Source organism: Leishmania panamensis (assembly GCF_000755165.1).
Source record: "Leishmania panamensis strain MHOM/PA/94/PSC-1 chromosome 19 sequence".
In the NCBI taxonomy this organism is placed as follows: domain Eukaryota; phylum Euglenozoa; class Kinetoplastea; order Trypanosomatida; family Trypanosomatidae; genus Leishmania; species Leishmania panamensis.
Window position 1 is genome coordinate 368,343 of NC_025864.1, and position 21,086 is coordinate 389,428.

At 58.3% G+C, this 21,086-nt stretch overlaps 6 protein-coding genes across 6 annotated transcripts in view; all 6 read left to right on the forward strand.

Annotated features, from left to right (window-relative positions):
* Positions 1-2,032: 2,032 nt before the first annotated feature.
* On the forward strand, positions 2,033-4,423 carry LPMP_190870 (hypothetical protein; the record flags this gene model as incomplete). The annotated part of the gene is made up of 1 exon (XM_010699780.1): positions 2,033-4,423. The coding sequence occupies one exon, from the start codon at positions 2,033-2,035 to the stop codon at positions 4,421-4,423; it is 2,391 nt and encodes a 796-aa protein (XP_010698082.1).
* A 2,098-nt stretch (positions 4,424-6,521) lies between these two features.
* LPMP_190880 (tRNA pseudouridine synthase A-like protein) lies at positions 6,522-8,099 on the forward strand (the record flags this gene model as incomplete). The annotated part of the gene is made up of 1 exon (XM_010699781.1): positions 6,522-8,099. One exon carries the CDS (start codon positions 6,522-6,524, stop codon positions 8,097-8,099), a length of 1,578 nt encoding a protein of 525 aa, XP_010698083.1.
* A 1,018-nt stretch (positions 8,100-9,117) lies between these two features.
* Positions 9,118-9,975, forward strand: LPMP_190890 (hypothetical protein; the record flags this gene model as incomplete). Its single annotated transcript, XM_010699782.1, has 1 exon — positions 9,118-9,975. The coding sequence occupies one exon, from the start codon at positions 9,118-9,120 to the stop codon at positions 9,973-9,975; it is 858 nt and encodes a 285-aa protein (XP_010698084.1).
* Positions 9,976-10,742: 767 nt separating this feature from the next.
* On the forward strand, positions 10,743-12,644 carry LPMP_190900 (phenylalanyl-tRNA synthetase, putative; the record flags this gene model as incomplete). Its single annotated transcript, XM_010699783.1, has 1 exon — positions 10,743-12,644. One exon carries the CDS (start codon positions 10,743-10,745, stop codon positions 12,642-12,644), a length of 1,902 nt encoding a protein of 633 aa, XP_010698085.1.
* Positions 12,645-15,204: 2,560 nt separating this feature from the next.
* On the forward strand, positions 15,205-18,888 carry LPMP_190910 (hypothetical protein; the record flags this gene model as incomplete). Its single annotated transcript, XM_010699784.1, has 1 exon — positions 15,205-18,888. One exon carries the CDS (start codon positions 15,205-15,207, stop codon positions 18,886-18,888), a length of 3,684 nt encoding a protein of 1,227 aa, XP_010698086.1.
* Positions 18,889-20,197: 1,309 nt separating this feature from the next.
* Positions 20,198-21,086, forward strand: part of LPMP_190920 (hypothetical protein) — a gene marked incomplete at both ends in the record, with an annotated part of 4,430 nt that continues 3,541 nt past the window's right edge. Inside the window, one exon of the mRNA XM_010699785.1 lies at positions 20,198-21,086. Within this exon, the coding sequence (XP_010698087.1) occupies positions 20,198-21,086 (889 nt within the window).

Consider the following 21,086-nt stretch of genomic DNA (forward strand, 5'->3'; position numbering starts at 1 on the left):
AGGGGAGGTGGGGGGTTGAATGGACACCCTTAAAGGAAGAAAAGACGTCCTGCTCGGCCTACTTTTCTTTCTTTCACTATAATGCACAAACACGACACAACACACACGCACATCGACAATGCGCCTCTCTCCCTCATAAACAGCAGGCATGAAAAGGTGTAGGAAAAGAGAAGCCTTGCTGTAGTGGGCATCGATGCCAACAGCGCTCTACGCATGGTAGTTGTCGTGAAGAGGATGTGTTGTTCTCTGTGGCGTGCAGCAGCGGTAGTGCAAGTACAACAAGTCTGGCGAAACCTCTGCAACCCCTCCTTTCCTCATGACTTCTGTTGCCTCTTGCCACTCTGCAGCTACTTTTCTTTTCCCCACGTGCGAGCACGGCTGCTCCTCATGGCTGGAATGCAGTATGGGTTAACATGCACAATTCCTCTCGCATTTTCTCGTGGATCTCCTTTTTCTCATCAACCAGCCACACCTCCTCCTGTAGCGGTCTTCATTTGCCCGCCGTCAAGTCACACACGCCCACAACGTTGCTGCTCCCCACACACGCCGGCGAGCTTTAAAGCGCATTACCAAACTGACACTGCTAAGCACTGCCTCCTCATCGTTCACTGCTACGTTTAGCTCTTTTCTACTATAAAAGACGTCATGGCCTATCCTCACCCTATCCCATTGTCTTTCCTTCCACTCTCTTCTTTCCTGCTTGCCTTGCGCTCGTTCAGCTAGTCGCCACCCCTCCAGCACTGCCTTCCTCCGACTCCTCCCTGCCGGTTTTCCCCTGAGCGCTACGCCTTGAAAAAAAGCGAAAGAAAACATGGACGACAGCCGCCGCACCATCTGCCGCCGCCAACAAATCACTACTCTCATGCCCCCCACCCTCCCCTTCCTTTTCCCTCACGTCACACAATATTAGCCGACAAACTCCTCCAGTGCAGAAGCTCAAACGCGGCGCACCTGTTTCACATTTTCGGCTCCATCTGATACAGAATGCCGTCTCAGCGGCGACCGCTAGCCGTGAGGCGCCATACAGGGTGAAGGCTGCGCCTGCTCGCAGGATCATCCCACTCCATGGCTACCCACGTAACGGCTCCGTCTGCACATCCACCTTTGGCATCCGTCAGGTAGATGACTGGAGTGGCGAGGATAACACGCCGGGGTGGCCGTCGATAGTGTTCATTCCTCTCTCGCCGAGCCTCTCTGTACTCAGCCTAGTATGAAGCAGCGCTGCGCTCACGCCGCAGTCGCGTCTCTTTGTCTTTCTTTTTCCTGCTCTTCACTCGCTCTCCTTCTCCTTTCTCGCCCCCTCCCCCTACTCCGTCTCTCTTCGGTGCATGTCTGCTCTGAAGTAAGCCGTTGTCTTTTCACTTCTCGGATACTCTGCAGCACAGCTACACGCACCCGCGCACACATTTGCTCTGTGTGTGTGTGTTTCTCCTTCCTCATGGAAGACGCAGGACTCGCCAGCTCAGGGACAAGAAGAGAACTGCACACTAACACAAAGACTGGAGCATAACCAACCACGTGCGCACGTGACACACAAAAAGGGAGACACCATCAACAAGCGCAATGGCACGGGGAAGAGATGATGAGACAGCGATGCCCAGCCCGCTTCTGCACATTGAACTGTGTGTTGCCACACGCACACGCACACGCGCTCTCTCTTTCTCTTTAGAGGCTTTTGTATTTACTGTGGGGTTGCCTCTCAACTTGTAAAGTGCGGGATGAAGGGTACGCTGAGGGACTTCTTGTCATGGTCAGCTGTGCAGCGCTTCTTTTCTAACTTTCGTATGTCTCTCCGCCTGCCTCTCTCTCTCTCTCTGCCCTTCACCCTACCCCCTCCCCCCTCCTACACACACACACTGCTCGAAACGTACGCACGTATGTTATGTGTGGTGTGGTGGGACCGCGATGGGTGAATGGGGGGGTCATGCCGATGGCTGACGGCTCTCACTAGTGTACCGACACATATTCGCACATCAGCACGCACAGAGTCACTTCGACTTGTATCGACAAAAGAAAAACTGCTCCGACAAGGATGACCTCGGTTGTCGTTGTGTCCGCATCCTATGACAAGCAGATACGACTCTGGGATGCTACCTCGGGCCGTACCGTCAAGAGCTTTGTCTTCCAGGACTCCCAGATCAACAGCCTTTTTTTGCTGCCTGATACGGGCTATCTAGCCGTGGCAGGCTTCGGGGCTCTGCGCCTGTATGACCTTGGCAGCTTCCTGCACAGCGGTGGTGGCAGCGGCGCGGGGGCTGGCAGTGGTGCAAGCCCTGGTGGCAGCAGCAGCAGCACGAGCCAGGCCCCGCCAATCTACTCCTCGTTCGAGAGTCAGAGTTCGATGAACTTTACGAGTCTAGCGGCAGTACCACTAGTGCACAACGGCAACAACGATGAGCAGAGCAGCAGCCTCTCTGGCTCGATACATCAACTGGCTGAATCGGCATCATCGATTATTATGAACGATCGGCTTCTCAATACCGTTGTCATGACTGACACAGAGCTTCGCGAGGCCGCCTTCCTCCTCATCGCGACGAGCGAGGATGGGCACATCCGCTTCTTCAACACCCAATCCGCGGTGACGCTGCGCATCCTAAAGGACATTGCAACGGGAGCTGCTATCACCTGCAGTGCCGTGTCCCCAGACCGTCGTTATCTGTTGACGGGGAATCAGATGGGCCAGGTATCCATGTGGCACCTCCCCTCCATCGTCGCCAGCATCGCGCTGGACATGAAGAGCCACGCTCACCACAAAGCTACTGCGCCGAACAAGGCGTCGGAGTGCAGTCCAGACACCCCGGCGGGCGAAAGAAGCGCCAAGGCTGCAAAGATGACCACAGCAGAGGAAGAGCGCGCAAAGGCTTTTGGCCGCACGCCGCTGCAGGACATCAACTTCGCCAACGACTATAGCGCCATCCGCAGTATTGCCATAGAGCCGCTTGGCAGGTGGGCGGCCGTGGCTACCAACGCTGGCAAGGTGCATTTCATCCGACTCGCCCGTGATGTTTCGGTGCGCGGGAGCAAGGCGGTCACGGCGTCTGGTCGAAGGATGACGAAGGGACTGACCACCGGCGCCGACACCAGCAAAGACCTGCAGCTCACCCTACAAGAGAGGCACGAGCAGCGCGTCATGAGCCCATCTGGCTCCCTGCAGACATCGCCCCAAAGGACTTATGGGCAAATCGCAGCTGCCGAAAACACCTCTGGTGTGACACCGTTGCGGCTGGCACTGACAGGGGGCATTGGTTCCCACGGCGAGAGCGGGGTGGCCAGCAGCAACTACCACGGCCCACGTGAGACCATCTACCGCTCGGCTTTGGTGGTAAATGAACTCAGCTCAAACGCGAATCGCTCCTCGGACGCGGGTGGGGATAGCATCAGCGGTGGCGGTGAGCCGGAGCATAAACACAGCTGTGCCAGCTGCGGTGCCTCGCACCCCAACAGCATGGGCGCTGTTCTCCTGGACCACGTCGAGAAGCAGAAGAATTCCCTCAACAGCCGCAGCAATTGCCCTGGGGGATGCACCCCTACTGCGCATGCCGCCCACCACGAGCAGCTAGCGCAACACTCTGCCGTGGAGAAGCTCGTCGAGCAGCTCGAGATGGAGGTGTTTAACACGATTCAGGCGCACTACAAGTACATCCTGCGCGTCCTCATCTCTCCCAATGCGGAGCTGCTCGTGACGTGCAGTGCCGACTACTCGGTCGGTCGGTTCTTGGTGCCGGAAGCCCTGCGACTGTCGTCTTCAGCGGCGCCCACTGGCACGAAATCTTCTGCACCGGCAGCAGCGAACGCGGCCGCGCAGCCTGCCTCGACGCGTCCGAGTGGCATTGGAAACGACGGCGAAGATGAGGCGGAGAGCAACAAAATTGACGAGGCTGAAGTGTGCAACGACACATTGATTCCCTCTTCTGCGTCCACGCAGGCTCTGGCGCCGACCACAGGCTCGCACGTTAGGAGCGGCAGCGACCAGCCGGCTCAGGTGCAGCAGTCTCAGCTGGGCAGCACGACAGACTCGAAGACGAGCAATGGCTCCCCAAATGAGAACGCCACGGTCGCCACTGACTCTGGTGGCAACAACAGCAACACCGCCGCCCCCGACGCGACCGTTTCTGGTTCCACTACCCACTCCTTAGAAGGCACCCCCATCCGAGGTCTCAATGACGGCGTTGTCGATGAGTCGCTGCAGCCACACATGGAGTTTCAGCCGCTCAAGCCGCTCTCTGGGCATAGCCGGTGGGTCTGGGACGGCGTCTTCAGTGACTGCAGCAACTTTCTCTTCACAGCTAGCAGCGACAACACGCTGCGCATGTGGAACGGACTCATGACGGAGCGTCCGCAGTCTGTCAGCTTTGTCGGGCACACCAAGCCCGCTGTGGCGGTGCTGCTGTGCTACGACAAGCGGCGTCTGAACAGTGTATAGGGCATGATCTATCGCAAAGTAAATAACACAAAGAAAGACGGAGAAGTTAGTCAGGGAAAAAAAACGACGTGAGTGCTGTGTTGGTTTCACTGTAGTGACAACGTAGTGGGCCTGCGCGAAGCTGTGTCGAGGCTCGTCTACTCTATCTACTATATATATATATGTGTGTGTGTATGTGGGTGTAGGGGGGAGGGAGGGTATTTGTTTGTTCGTGAGAGTGAAGGAGACAGAGTAGCAACCGTCGCCATCGTGTGGCTCTCTAATCGCCTTCCGGCTCTCCCTCTCCTTTCACTTTCTCGTTGAATTGGCGTGTATTGCATTCCCGCAAAAATGAAGCGAAAAGAGCTGCGAGCTCACACACCTGTCTACTTCTTTATTTGTTCTATGCTTGGCGTCTGTGGCTGCGGCTGTGGTGGCGGCACTGGCGGCGTTGGCTGTTGTCGTAGTCCTCTGCAGAGAGAGAAAGTGAGTCCCCTCCACAGGGCTAGGCATGAGAGGGGGAAGGACTAGCAGGACTGGGTGGCGCGAGGGAAAAGAACAGAGCAATGGCGGGGAGGAGCGGGTGTCTTAGTGCATTGATTTGCAGCTGTGGTTGCCGGTGAGTACCCCTACCCTGCTCTTCTCATCACGGTAGCTCTTCTGAGGTGGTTACTCTTGCAAAGCGGTGTACAGCCTTAGCGAAACACTGCCAGTGGAGCTGTGCATCGCCGCCCTCTCTTCCTCGTCCCTCCGGTTCACCACCACCGTTCACCTCATGGAGCAGGATCCGCTGTCCTGGAGGGAGTCCCCTATCGCCTCTCTCCTTTCCGCATGGCGTAGGGATGTGATGCTATTTTCGTTTGGTTTGTCGGGTGTCCCACTTTGGGTAGACGGCGTTGTTTCCCTTTTTGCTTGCTTCTTCGGCTGAATGGCGCCTCTCTCTCTCTCCCTTGCCCTCCCTCCCCCTTCCTCATCCCCTCCTCCATCTTTCCCTCTCTTGATGAGTGCGCTGTGGCTTGGGGTGCTTTGTGTGTGGAAAGGGGGGACGTGTGCTTCTCCCCATCCCTCCTGACTGGGGTTTCTAAAAGGGAGAGGGAGAGCGAAAAAGAGAAGGGGGCAGCGCCGCAGCAATGCACCCAACAGTGGAAACAAAACGAACAACAGCCAAGAAGACGACAAGGCTCACGGCAGGCTCACCACTCGGTGTGTTTGGCCTGTGGGGAAGTGGCAAGCTCAGCGAGGATGTATGAAGTGTGAGTGAAAGGAGGAGAAGGAGGAATCGGTTGATATTCTGTGCAAGTGGCTGTGGTTGTGAGCTGCCCCTGCATAGGCGACCACCTTCCTCGAATGAAAAAAAAAGGAAGGAGAAAGGGAAAAAGGGAGGGGAACAGGCATGTGTGCACTTGCTTGCACGTGTGTCACCTCTCTGCTTGCCTGATCCCTCACCCTGCCACAACGCTCTCCCTCCCACTCTTCTCTGCCTCTCGTTGTAACTGTGTGGTGGTCTATCACACACGTGCAATCACACACGCACACTGTAACTCCTCTCACTCACAGAGAAGCGCTGTTCAAGCCTCCTTGATACAGCATACAGTTTGCTGAGAGACCCATTTGGCGGCATCACTGACGCCTTCTGCTCACTGGGACCGACATGCACGCGCCGACTGCGGTGGCACACATGAGGCTCACACCATCCCCCAGTGCACTTCGTCTGCGCCGATGCTTCAGCGCTTTGGCAGCGGCGACATCGCTCTCTTCCGCGCTACGAGTGGCTCAGCGCCACTGTACGAGCACTACGGGCTCCTTCAATGATAAGGACGATGAGAGCAGTGATACGAAGACTCACGCGCGTGGCAAGGGGTGCAGTGAGCCTTCCCCTGCGGCTACGGCGGCTACAGAAGGTGTGACCAACCGCGGTTTTCAAGGCTGGAAACGTTTTGACTCACTCACCAGCGGTCACCGCGACGCAGATATTACACCGAACCCGCGTAGCTCACCGCCGTCACCAGCGTTGTCTCCGTCAGCCCGCCCCCCGAGCCCAGATGTGGCCTCCATCGTTGAGGCTAAGACCCGCGATGTTGAAGCTCGTCGACGCGCAACATCGGCGCGGCTCACGGACATGTTCGCTGAGAGCGCACGGCACTTACAATGGAAAGAGGAGCACCATCAACAGCCACACACAAGCCCCGAGTACACGGAGGAAACGGCGTCTGCGCGGCTGGTCCGCTCTCCCTACAGCACTGTTAAAGCCAATCAACGTGAGTACGCCCTCGATGAGGACGAAAATGGCAATGCCGCGTCGGGCACGGCTGATACAACGTTGCCAACCCCGTTGGTGGCCACCACAGATGCGGATGTGTTGGAGCAGGAATTGCTAGACGATAACTTCCTGTACTACCCACCGTTGACAGCCATCAGTGAAGCGAGTGCGACCGAGGCGCTGCACACTCACTCGTGTGGTGAACCGGCGAGATACGTTCCTGGTCAGCAGATCATTCCGCCCGGCTTGACGCGCTACCGGGTCGATGTGCAGTACCAAGGCAGTGACTTTGACGGGTGGTACAAATCTGTGCAGCGGACAAATAAAAAGAGGGATGCTGCACCAGCTGGCAACACCACTGTTGGCGTGGCAGACTACGGCGCCGGCTCTCACCACTTCGCCAGGGTTGTGCTGGAGGAGGCGCTGGCTGTCGCGCTGGACGTGCCGATGGTGGGCGTCGTCGCGGCCGTCATTCCAGAAACAGGCGTGTCGGTGCGCCGCCTGACGTGCCATGTGGACGTGCCCAGCGAGGTCGAGCTGCAACCACGCACCATCCTGCAGCGCTCCACCCTGTGGCTGCACCAGCGTCGGCAGCCGCTCGCCATCCTGAGTTGTCACCCATGCCATAACCAAGATTTTCATGCCCGGCACAGCGGGGTGCGGCGGGTGTACTGCTACCGCATTCTGAACCGAATCGCACCTCCCCTGTTTGATGCGGGGTTGCAGTGGCACGTCGACCGCTACCTCGACGTGCCACGCATGCAGCGCATGGCACGTCTCATGGAAGGAACGCACGACTACGGCTTCTTCGCCGACACAAAGATGGCCAACGCATTGCGGCGCGCCGCTGCCTCTTCCACTGGAAGCAGTCGAGGAGGACCTGTGGTGTCCTCGGCACACAGCGTGGAGCATGAGCCACTAACTAGCCACGGCCTGGCGCGCGGCGAGGCGCCAGCAGCGCCAAAGGTGACTATTGAGCGCGGTCTTTCTCAGCTCGAGCGGGCTGCGGCCTTGCCGACCTTCAATGAGTACGGTCAGCGCGTCGTCACCTATCAAGCGAAGCCACATGAGTACTACAAGGCCCGCACAAACCTCCCGACCGTTCGCACAGTGGATAAGATCGAGGTGGTGCGGCAGGAAGACGAAGTCCTTATCTGGTTCGTCGGCCAGTCCTTCCTGCGCCATCAAATCCGCAACATGGTGGGCGTGCTGAAGGCTGGGGGTCATGGCCTCTGGGATGATCAGGAGCTCCAGCACGCCCTTCAGAGCGGCTTCGAGGTATCGCGCAAGAAGTTCAAACGCGAGCGTTTGCCGCCGGCTCCCGTACATGGCCTCACGCTGTGGGATGTCGAGTATCCGGCGCAGCACAGGTCAGACTTTGTGCCCTACGTAGATGCGGGACCTTACGAGCCCATTGACATTTCCACGCAGCACTAACACTCTCGTGACGAGCGGCGGCAATACAGCAGGGTGTGAGGAACGAAGGGAGACTGAGCAGGGTCCTTCGCGCGTGTGCGCAGAGGACGACGTGGTGGTGGGATACAGGGAGAGTAGGGGTGGGGACGTGGCAGGAAAGCAACCAAACGAGGCGGGGGGTAGTTTCTCGTCCTACACTGAGCTTCCTCCTTTCCCTCCCTCTTTTGTGTGTGGTATAGGGCTAGCTGACGACGCACCTCTGTGTGTGTATTCGCGCGCGTGCCTGTCTGTTCACAGAGGTTGAACCAGTAAGACTAGCAGAGACATGAACAACAACAGTAAGTCATGCGCATGACACGCTTGGCTAGTTTCCTTTTCCCTCACTCCCCTCTGTCTCATCGAGCGCTGCAGACGTGCTCGGGCAACGCTACAAGGGGCGCAGTTTGGCGATCAAGGTCTACAAAAACTAGGATAGCGAGACGTGTCTGTGGCGGGGGGCAGAAGCAAGCCTCGTTCAACATGTCTCCCCGGGTCCTGTCTCGGCGAGCGATGCGTTTTGGCGGTGGGGAAGCTTGGGTGGGAAACAGTGGGGGAGAGAGAGAAAAAAAAAGGGGGAAGTGGAGGCCCCGTATTGAGCCCCCGCCACCGCCCCTTCCCCTGCTGCTCTTTTTCTTGGCTCTCTTCTTGCCTTCTGCTCGCGTGTGGGTGGGTGGGTGTACAACTCAACACACCACTGCCAACGTTTTCCTCCTCTCTCTCTATCTCTCTCTCTCCCTTCTGCATCTCTCTCTCTCAGTCTATCTCACACGGGTATCATCAAGCACAGTCACGTATACGCAGCTCACAGAGTAGAGCCCCCTCCCCCTCCCCCTCCCCCTCTCCAAGGGCCAGGCTATTTTTCTGGCCTTCTCCACTTCTTCAAAAAACAGGTCGCGGAAGGCCCAAGAGATACACTGGCCGAACGGCTTGCCTCTCACTGATTCACCCGTGCGCCGACCTACCCAAGGGGCAGATCACCACCACCCTCGTTGACAGAGAGATGTACCGCGCACACAGCAAGGATATCAATCGGAACAAGAGCTTCCACCCCCTGACGTACCGCAACCTACGTCGTGTTGAGCTCCTCAAGGAAGACGCCGAGCTCAGTAAAGAGACAGCGGCGGAGCGGCAGAAGGAGCTGCAGCGCGATCAGGAAGAACGCCGCTACGATGAGCTGATGCTGGCAAACCCGGTGGACTCGCTCAGCGGCGAGCTGGCCCGCTACCGGCAGACCCGCAACATCTTCGCCGCAGAGTACGAGGCAGACGCCAAAGCAGCCAAGGCTTTGTCTGTAGCGTCACCACAGTCGCCACAAGCCAGCGAGCCGGGAGTGCAGCTAGAGACGTCCACCGGCGCGTCGTTCCCCCTAAATGGCTTCCTCAATAAGTTCAAGAAAGAGGAGGCCTACGGGCCGGCGTGGGTGATGAAAACAGAAATACGAGATGACACCGACGCTGCTGCTAGCGCAGTCGTCCCCGCAGAGGCGGAGACGCCCATGAGGAAGCGGCAACGAGATGGCGCAAACGGCAACTGCCCCTCTAACGCCCACGATGGCAGCGGCGAGGGTGAAGGTGCGACGCAAAGGAAAGAAAATGGGAGTGGGCGTGCACCCGCTACCGGCTTCGTTACCAGCGCGGAGGCGGCACAGCTGCGAAAGGAGCTCAACCTCGCACAGAAGCGCCGGCACGACCCCCTCATGCGAGTAAAGCAGTACCAGAACAGCTGCGTCGCCGCTGCCGCCAGGCAGCAGCACCACGAGCAAGAGACCCGTGCAGAAGCAAAGCAGGGCAACGATAAGGACAAGCTGCAGAGCCGCATCCGCGAGCTGCTGGCCCTCAAGAAGAGAAAAGTAGAATGACAAAGCTCGAGGTGTGCATGCGTGTTTGCTTTGCTATGTTTTGTCCGGTGATGCGGACGCTCATGTTGCCTTTTGTAAACTGCCTGACCTCCTATTTTACTCATTTGCTTCTCTCCGCGTGTGTGTGTGTGTGTGTCCCCACCCACCTCGTCTCCTGGTGTAAATTTTACTGCTGTTGGGGCTGCTGGTGCTGAGGACGAAGGGCTCTCTCCTTCTCCCTCTTTCCCACTTCACCCCACCCCACTCCCTCTCATGCTCAGCACGCAAGCGGCACTCTGAACACAATCAGAAGTTACAAAAGAGAACCGAATGGGGGGAGCGCAGTAGGCGCGCACGCATCGATTAATGTCTCTGCTTGCTCAGTAGACAGAAAGAGCGAACACAGTTAACACGCAAGTCGTTAGCCACTCTTCCCTTCCTCCTCGACTGATGCGCTGATCTGCATTGACACTACCGTCCTCCCCCCTCCCGTCTCCCTTCGTGCAGTTTTACGACTCACTCCCTCTTTTTAGGTTACGATGCGTGAAGATTGCGTCAAGCTCCTCCACAGTTTTGACCTCCCCTCCCTCCCTCTTCCACCCGCTCATTCATTCACTCCACCCCGTCTCTCTCTCTCCCCCCGTGCTGCCTCGACAACAGATCCGATCGAGTCACTACCGCGGCGACAACAGCAACACTCATCGCCCCCTCCTCTTTCCCTCTCTCTCTCTCCACCACTTTTCCGCTGAACTAAAAACAGCGATCGGTAACGAAGAAGAGTCGGGAAGATGCCAACGTTGGCTGTGGCGAAGGAGTACATTTGCCGTCTGATCGGCAAGTCCTACACGGACGAGGAGTTCAATGACCTCTGTTTCAGGTTCGGGCTGGAGCTCGATGATATCACTAGCGAGAAAGAAATGTTCTTGCGGGAGCAGGGCAAGAGCGCGAAGACGAATGCGGCTCCCACGGAGGCTGTGGCACACCTCTCAGAGGAGAAGCTCTACAAGATCGACACCCCGGCAAACCGCCACGACCTCCTCACGGCGGAGGGCATGGCCTGTGCCCTGAAGGTGTTCATGGGGACAATGCCGCTCCCCAACTACCGCGTCCTCAATCGCTCCAACCCGCTCTACCGCATGACGGTGGAGAAAAGCGTAAAGAACGTGCGCGACTACGTTGTGTGTGCTGTCCTGCACAACATCCGCTTCAACGAACGCAGCTACAACAGCTTCATTGACTACCAGGAAAAGCTTCACGCCGGGCTGGCCCGCCGCCGCACGCTGGCCTCGGTCGGCACCCACGACCTAGACAAGGTGAACACGAGGGACTTTATCTACTCCTGCCGTCCACGCGAGACAATCCGGTTTGTTCCGCTGCGCCAGACGAAGGAGCTGAATTGTGCCGACAAGGGCCTCATGCAGTACTACGCCGACGACCGACACATTGGCAAGTACGTACCGCTAATCTCCTCCTTTCCGACCTACCCCGTTGTGTACGACGGTACAGGGGAGAATGTCCTCTCGTTGCCGCCAATCATCAACTCGCACTACTCGGCCATCTCCGTGGACACCGCGAACATCTTCATTGAATGTACCGCCTCCGACCACTACAAGGCTCAGGTTCTGGTGAATCAGCTTGTGTGTGCCTTCTCAGCCTACTGCGACGAGCCCTTCACGGTGGAGGCGGTGAAGGTGAACTACGAGGAGCCGGCGCCGGACGGGACGACGTCGCTCGTTACGCCAACGATGGAAACGAAGGAGATGACGATGAACGTCGCGCGCCTCAACTCGATCATCGGCATTGAAATGAAGAATGGTGCTGAGTGTGCGGAGCTGCTGAGGAAGATGATGTACACAATCAAGGAGGCGACAAAGCATGAAGTGACGGTGACGGTGCCACCGATGCGCACGGATGTCATTGGCGTCGCGGACGTGATGGAAGATGTCGCCATCGCGTACGGCTACGACAACATTTCCTACGTCGAGTGCAAGACCCGTGGCCTCGTGACGCAGACTCCAGTGAGCAAGGTGGCGCAGCTTCTGCGCACCGAGATGGCCTGCGCAGGCTACACGGAGCTGCTGACACTGTCGCTCTGCTCGCACGCCGATGCGTTTGAGAACCTCAACCGCGTGGACAACGACGTCGCGGCACATATCGCCAACCCGCAGACGACTGAGTTCCAGGTGTGCCGCCCATCGCTGCTCCCCGGTATTCTGAAAACCCTCGCCACAAACAAGTCAAAGGCGCTGCCACAGCGCTTCTTCGAGTGCGCGGACGTCGTCCTGCTGGAGAATGAGCGCAACTTTCCACCAGTGCTCGAGGTGGAGACGGACTACGAGTCCTGCGGTGCCCGAAACCAGAGCCACCTCGCCGCCGTGCACTGCAACAGTAGCTCTAGCGGATTCGAGAGCATACATGGCCTCGCTGAGCTCGCCCTGCTGAAGCTCGGCGTCCCATCGAAAGCGGAAGTTGCAGAGGACTACAACGGCGACTACTACACACTAGAGAAGGGCGAAGACGGCGCCTTCTTTCCTGGTCGCGCTATGGACATCATTCTGCACCGCGCTAACCAGACGGTGCGCATCGGGCACCTCGGCGTTATCCACCCGAACACGCTCAAGGCGTATGACATTCCGAACCCGTGCTCCTACATGGAGATCAACATCCAGTTCCTCTGTGTGCCTCTCTAAAGGGGACGGAAAATGGCACCAGTCCGGTGAGCGGAGAGGATGGAGGGCAAAAGAAAAGTAAAAATAGAGAGCGCGAGAGAACAGGGACTTGACTGGGCCGTAGTGAGTGGGGGGAGGAGTGGGAGCCGGAAGCCGTAACGTCACGTCAATGCGCTCCTGCATGCACCCCTCCTCTCTCCTACCTCCCAAGCCAATCAAAGCGGGGGTAGTGAATGGGGAGAGGTCGAAGATAGCCCAAAGTGGCGAGGGGGGTGCAGGTTGCTTTACCATGCCGCACCTCACGCACACTTTACTGACACTAGCCCCTAACCCTCGCTCCCCCTCACTCACGCCCACTCCTCTCCGCACGCACCCTCTTCTGACCGCACCTTAAAGCACACCCTGGTTTGTTTCTAATGGGATAAGAGGTGTGTTACTGTTTTTTTGCTGCCATCGTTGGCTGCGTCATGGTGCCCCTGTTCGCTGGGCAGATACGCGTTCAAATACTCTCTGTTTCTGACTTCTCTTCCATGACACCGAAGGACACACACACACATGCGCGTGTGCGTCTGTCTCTGCGTATGCGATCGCGGTGTGGTGGAATCGCGTCTACTAAGTAAGCAAGAGAAAGCGACTCCGTTACGACTTGGGAACGGCGAGGAGGGAGGCGGCGAGTACTCGGGGGGGGGGGGGGGTACTGCCCACCGTAAACGCGCGCGTCTGTTGCCTGCTGCTGTTGCGGGCCTCCACCAAAAAGTGACACCGTACGAAGTTTGCCTCTCTCTCCCTCGCCGCTTCATTTTTTTACGTCTTTTACATTTTTCTACGCTGTGAAACGCCCCTCTGTGCTGAAAAAAAAAGGGCCACCGCCAAGAGTTCAGCGGCGGAGTCGGTGCGATGGGAATAACGGAAGAGTTGTGGGGGGTCGGTCGGCACTCACTGTTGGGTTACTCCTGCGTGCAACCGATGGGTGCGCGTGTGTGTGCATATGAAGTGCCGAGGAAAGAGGAAAAGGGGGGAGGGGGGAAGCAGCCATCCCCTCACGCCCCCCCCTTTCCCCCTCCCTCTCATTTACAATCACTTCTGCACTTTTGAGTAAACTTTTTATGTCGACGACTCTACCTAAGGGCCGTTAGCTACGGACTGCGCGGAGTCGCTGCTCATATGCACGCACGCACAGACACACACACACACACACACACACACACACAGTTCCATATACTGCACAAGTAGCACTCGCGAGCGAGTGCCAAGCCATGCAGTCTTCCGCGTTGCGTCGCCTCCTCCACCCCTCTTCCTCCCCCCACCTGCTTGCATTTCACCCCGGTCGCCTCCCCCTCCCTTGTCTCTCTCTCTCTCTTTACCTCTACTTGCCTCTCTACATAGCCGATCAGAATCAAAGAAGCGGCGATACGTTCGGGTCCACAAAAAAGTGTGCGCACGTGCCGCGGTACTGCTGACTGGAAGCTGCGGGCTGCGCAACTGTCTTTTGATGGGCGCAGACACGTACACATACCCACAGCCACACACGCAAGCAAAACACGCGTTTCCTCCAGCGACGAAGTTGTGCAGTTCTCCTTCTCCTCGCCAACCCCGTCGCCTTTATCGGCGTCACTTACAGCCATCAGCACACCGCTGTAATAATCGACTCGTTGCCGTCACGTAAAGCAGCGCGCTCGTGTCAGCCGTGCGCTTGTGGCGGGCACAGTGAAGTCGATAGCGAAGATACGGCAGGACGGGTTGGTGCCGCGGCGCCCGTTGCCGTAGGCAACTACGCTGAAACCTGGATATTAAACCCAAAGCCCCCTCATAGACGCAGTACCTGTGGGGCCGCTAGAGCACAGGTGCACAGACATACGCCATACTCCAGCTCCCTTTCCCGTTGTTTTTTTCTTTGTGTCTTGCGTTCGCGGCATCGTGTGCCTCATAGAAGTTACCTGTACGAGTTGGACTCCTCCTTCCTCCCCCTCCCCCTTCTGTCACCACGGCAGACACCCACCCACCCACACCAACACACACACACACACACACACACACGTACGTACGGTATTGAACACTGTCGTTTTTTTTTCTTTTACTTTGCTTGTTGGGGGAGGGGGGAGTTTCGCATCACCGTTTCACCGTCTGGCTGTCGCGGCTCGGCTTCAGCTTGGCTCTCCTCTGAGACAGCAGGGCGGACGGAGGAACGATGCCGAGGCACGTCATTTGGGGGCACCCTCGTCTGGGGACGATGTGGTTGCCAGGTGCGAGAGGGCCGCACGGGTTGAGCAGCAGCGTGCCGTACAAGACGGGCTGCAGCCAGCGCGACTGCTGCGCTGTTCAACGCGGCGATGTCGTTTTCTCGATGACCACCACTGCTACCTCATACACCCCCGCTGCGATGGTGGGTAGAGTGTCATGCGCATGGCGACGGCTTCATGGCACAGTGGCTCTGGCACACACGTGTGCTGCCACTTATCAGCGCCGTAGCGTCACCCTTTCCTACCCCAACCAGGTTCCCTGCGTTCGCTTTAACGTGAGCACGGTGCGGCTGGCACGTGCCACTGCGCAGCCGACCCTACCAGCCAACGCGAATATTTTTATGATGGATGCTCGCAAGAGCCAGCGCAAGTCGAAGCGGGTGAACCCCAAGTCCACCATGGCGTCTATCATAGCCGCGCACCGCGCCGGGGCGCAGAAGGCGACGGGGGAGCTCGACAAGGACGACCCCTACGCCCCACCCCTGATCTTTCTCCTCAGGACGGATGATACGAAGAGGCAAGCAGCTCGGCGGCAGGAGCAGCTGGACGCCCAGCTCGACGCTCTCGGCGCCTTCGGCGAATTCCGTGTGTGTGTGCTTGACAACCTCCAGTCCCGCCACTGGACGCGCTACATAGACTCGGCAACTGCGCCACAGAGGCCCGCACCTGACCCCGCTGAGAGCCCCTCCTCGGGTGGGGCACTGGGTACCGTGTCTATGGCAGCGGCGGCGGTCCGAGGAGCTACTGACCCCGTGGTCGTGCCCGCCAGTGGCGCTGTCGCTGCGCCTCCTCGTATATCGGCCGGAGGAGCAGCGGAGGGCGCCACAGAAGCCTCCAAAGTGGCTGACGACGTGGGGGGTAAGGACGAAGAAGAATGGGAAGAGGTGGAGGTGGTAGTCGAGGAGGATGAGGAAGACGTCGAACAGGGCGACAGCGGTAGCAGTGGAACATACAGCGCTGCTGACGGTAATGGTCTCAACTCCGTCCGCCCTTGGAAAACAGCCGCCGACGTAGGTAACGCGGCGGCGCTGCCCATGCCAACCAAAGCAGCACTCACCGAAGCGCCGGTGGAGCAGAAAAATCCTGCAATGCCATCGACAGCGAAGAGGAGCGTCAACACAGTTTGGGCTCACGTGAAGAGCAAAACCCAGGCTGCTGGCAGCGCGGCCAGTGCTACAGGTCGGGTAACCACTGCAGAGGTCTCGCTGGGAGCGCACGACAACGTGGGCGAAGAAGGCGCAGTGGATTTGGACGACGACGACGCTGCTGTCAGTGCAGCAGCGTCGGTTGGGCCAAATCATGTTTGGAAGACTGTGAAGGAGCAGCAAAGTCTGCCCGACAACCCAGACAAAGTGGATGACGTCAACATCCCTGACGCACTACGATGGAGCGCCTCTGAGAAGAACGACGGTGGTAGAGTATTCCTCGCCACAGCTCACGAATCTGCACCAGCGGAATCAGCTGCTAAAGCAGCTCCACTGAGGCGCCCTACAGACGCAGAGGTTCTCGCCTCTCTAGAAGAGTTGGAAGAGTTCGACATCGACGGCCACTTAGGTGAAAACACGAATGCAAGTACGCCGATGGGAACGACTGTACCGGCACCGGCTGCTGACACACCCGAAGTTGGGAGCATCTCAGCAAGAAAAGCCGCCGAGTCACCAGCAGAAGAACATGTTGTGACTGTAGCCGTGTCCGTCGATGGCAGTACAGCGGCAGCTGAGGAAGTGGAACTGAAGGGGGCTGAGGAGACAGAAGGGAAAGGGTGCGCCAGACTCTATTCCAGTAGCCTGGAGACACCAGTCACCCCGTCCAGATCCCTCACGGAGGAGGAGGAGGAGGATGAAGCAGTATGTGTAGTAGGAGCAGCAGACGTTGGACCGACCTCGGCTACCTCCAACGGCGACAGTGTGACCACTAAAGCGAGGGAGAAGGACTCAGGTGAAGAGGTAGTAGCGACCACAGCTGCCGAAGACAATACGAGCTCAGCGGCTCTCACTGTCGCTGCGCCTCCGCCCCACATGCCACCGCTGAAGCCGTCGATTACCATGCCAGTGTACCCACAAGTACCATCACGGCTGTACTACGGGGCGAAGACGGTGTACCTCTCCGACCGCGCCTACATTGAGTTGCCTGCTACTGCAAACGTGCTCGTGATTGACCACCTCGAGTGGGACGATGCCCACCTGAACGCGATTGATGCAGCGCTGGAGAAGGTTGACCCAGTCGCCGGGCACGTGCTGCTCTACCTTGATGCCTACGCGCCGCAGAGAGAGCACGTGATGGGGGATATGAACGCGTACCGCCGCTCCCTCCTGCCCTTTATTTTCGTCTTCCGCACCGGGCTCTCCACGGAAGCCGCGATGGGGGTGCAACGTCGCCTCACCAACGCACTGCATGTGCGCCCTGCGCTGAACAACACCGCGCAGCAGGCCTTGTTGGCTGGACAAAACGATCGCACGACCGTTTGTGTGCTCAGCGCCGCGGAGAGCGAGAGAGGTGGCGAGAACCCGATGCTGGCACCGGAGCCACGTAGGGCGACTCCAGCATCACCGAAGCCTTTGTCCGTGGAACAAGCTCCGGCACGTATGGCCACGGCAGCGAAGGTTGCAGTAGAACCCCGGCGCGCAGTCAATGCGCCGATCCACGAGAGCAGCACTGCCGTGGCGGCGTCGGTGTCAGGCTTACCTCGCACATCTCCAGCGGTGGTGGAAGGAAAGACAGGGCGTGTGCGTAATGGCAACACTGCAGATGATGCCGTACAGCGCCTGTGGGACCTCCTGAACAGCGTCTCTTTCAGCGCCTCCTCTGCGCAAGAGCCGTCGGAGGCAGCAACAGCAGCACCGCGTTTGCAAGTGGAGGCTCAGCGAAGCCACCATGGCGGCCGTAGTGGAGATAGTGAGACGGTGGCGGATGTGCCCGTGCCCCAGCACACCCCCATGCCAGACGCTTCTTCTGTGCGAGGGAGCGCTGATCAGGCAGGACGCGCGTATATCTGCCCTGTAGAGATAGCAACTACAAGAATAACTAGCACCAGTGACACAGGAGAAGCCAACAAGGCGCACGTTGCTGACAACACTGTCGCAGCCGACGCTACACCCTCACGTCCACCTCGACTCGCGTATGCACCAAGTCTTCTGAGCCCTGAAGTAGCTACCCCGCTCTTCAACGCAAGCACGGCAACAGATAAAGCTGGTGGCACAGGCTCTGCGCACCGCGAGTTTCCGGCGACGACGCTGCCGGCCGAGTTGGCCGAAGTACACGGAAACGCCGCCATGATCAAGCGCGGCCTCTTCAACTTTGGCGCCATCGCTTTTGGCAAAGACAACGGCTACTACGCAGCGGCGGTGACGCGACGTCGACAAGCCTCTGGTTTACGATGGGGCAGGACGGACGCCGACGACGAAATCGACGACAATCACAATGCGGCGGACGCGGTAGACGGCGCAGTGACGAGCTCAGCTCTCGGCAATGTCAGTGACTTGGGCCTTTACCCCGTAAGCGAGCGTGCAGCGCGCAGCAACAGTGGAAGCAACGGCGGTAGTGCGTTCACTGATGAAGAGATCGCCAAGATCGAAGAGGAGATCATACTCGCACAGCTTAGGAAAATGGAGAAAAAGGAGCAGCGCAGCGAGGCGCGCAGGGCGATGCGGGCGAAGGCCAGTGAAGCCAAGGCACACGTTTCCTACAAGTCTGCAGCATCGCCATCGTCATCGTCGCCTCCTGTCTCGTCCGTGTGCTCCACTACCAAGCGCTCGCGCGCATGGAAGCAGCAGTGGCACCGCAGTCGCAGCGCGCCCGACTCTTCTAAAGTAGCCGCCACAGTGCGGGAGCAGGAGCACGCCGAGGACAGGCTTCTGGAGGACTTCGTCAGTAGCCTGCTTGTCAACAACAGCCGCAGCAACGTGTCCAAGGCAAAAAGGGGGAAGGGGTCCATTTCGCCCACACTATCTCCAGTAGTGGTGCGCTCCGCCCGCCGCACGCTAGCCACAGCGGCATCTTCGGCCCGAAAAGGAAGTAAGCATTAACAGCACGCACGTGCACAAGTCGCTTCACGCGTTTACAGGCCACACTTTGAGTCATAGAGCTGAAGAGCCTCCGCGGAGGAGCGGGGGGGCTCGCGTCTGTGCACATGCGCCGGTGTGTAGCTGGCGTGAAGCTGCACTTGTGTGTCCTCTTTCTGTGGCTCCTTCCCTTGCTATACTGTCTGGGTGCATGTCTGCTCTCACTCAATACCAACTCACTCAGCATCAAAAGTCTGCAAAGTGCACAACCGCACGCAGCCTTCATTGTGCGCTAGAGAAAACTCGCGCTCGTGTGTGCATGTAGGTGTGGTTATAAAGTATGAGGCGATCTCGCCATCTCTTCTCCGCCCCCTTCCAACCTCCCTCCCCCCTCCACTCTCGCACCCCCCTCCCCCCTTGGTACTGAGGTGTGAGTAGCCGTTATGTATTCGCCCTCCCCCCACCCCACTCTCTCCGTCGACTTTGAAACCTCCATTCATTCTCTTCTCTATCCTACACCGTGTCATCTCCCTTTCATGTCGCTGACGATTGCAGTCCACACGATAAAACATAAAGAGGGGTTCTAAGAAGGCGTGTACACACAGGCACTGCGTCCTTCTCCTCCTCTCTACGGCCCACTTGCGCATCACCTCACCTCTCCCTCTCCTCCCCAACTCCCACACACCCGCACACGTGTACACACGCACACGCAGACACACACGCACCTTTGTATCGCCTCTCCACCTCTCCCTCCTCCTCCTCCTTTCTTTATTCCACGCATAGACAATCCGAGCTCTGCGTCGCAACACTTCTGTGTCCACATTATACACATACGCGCACAGCACCATACAGACTACGGTCATCATCAGCATCAGTATCGTTTCGCTCTCCGTGCGCCTGGGCTCCTGAAACGCACGGTGGCGTTTTACGCTGTAGTCTCTGGTGTGGCGAACGGTCACCCTCTCCTTCCCTGGCGCGCGCGCTCAAGCACGCACAAGGCGGCTGCCAGTGGGGTCTACAACAACACCACACCTCTTTGCTGGTGTTTTCCATTTTTAGTCCCTCCCCTATCCTCAGCGCAGCAGGGCGTACTCCATATAGAAGCTGTGTGTGTGTGTGTGTGTTTATCTGTAAGCGCGTGTGCCTTCCGATCCCTCTTGTCTTCCTCCTCTCCCTGCGCCTCCCCTGCCTGTGTGTCGCATTTCTTTTCCTATTTTCTGGCTTTTCCTTTGCTCGTCGCTGCGAGTTTGCCTCTCTCTCTCTCTGGCTCGCCGTACGCCTCTGCGCTCAGGTGCACTATCGCCCCGTTAACGTGGATTAGACTGGGCTTGACATGCTTCGCCTTGTCGGTTGTCGCCTAGGCGGTCGTGCGCGGCGACGCTCCGCGAACGCGCTCATTGACGCTGCCGTTAACGCCGTTCTAGCGGAGCTGAGGGCCAAGGCAACAAAGGCTAAAAAGCTGAAGCGGATCGAAGCGCCAAAGTCCTCAGTGGCGGTCGCAGCTCCTGTGAAGCGTGCTAAACAACTCGTAGCGCCGCCTGTGGACCCCCCATCACCCCTCGCGGACGTGGCAGCTCCTACCAAAGCAAAGGCGTCAAACACAAAGAAGAATCTTGTTGACACGGTTCTCTCAGGTGTGAACTGCACGCTGTTGAAGCACGTCCTCTCCTCCTCCTCCTCATCGTCGACGTCGACCGACATCCCTGACGTGGCTCGGATGTTACGCCTAGACTACACCTCCGTCGCAGGGAAGCACCATCTGGCGCACCTTGCGGACATCTTTCTGGTCAACCGCATTCACGCCGCCGTGGTCGCCGACACGCAGGAAAGCGTAGTGGACAGCAAAACCAGTGCCGCAGCCGACTCATCATCGCCGCTGGTGGTGCTTGTGGAGACAAACCTTCCTCGTGAAGATGCCGAAGTGCAGGAGTTCATCATCCGCAACGCCCTACACATGCACCCACTTACGCCGGAGGTAGAAGCTGTCGACGGGCAACCCATCAAGACTCCACCCTTGACGGTCCTCGTTCTGAGCGACGAGCAAACACAGCGCGTGCGCACACTCGCAAAGCTACCGCCCCTGCCACCTCGCGTGCCGACGGCAATCCCCCTGGCCATTGCACCTGCAACCAGCTGCAATAACAACGTCCAGGCTGCCAGTGCCAAGACTCCCAGTGCCCAAGCTCCTAGCGCTCAGGCTACCAGTGCCAAGACTGCCAGTG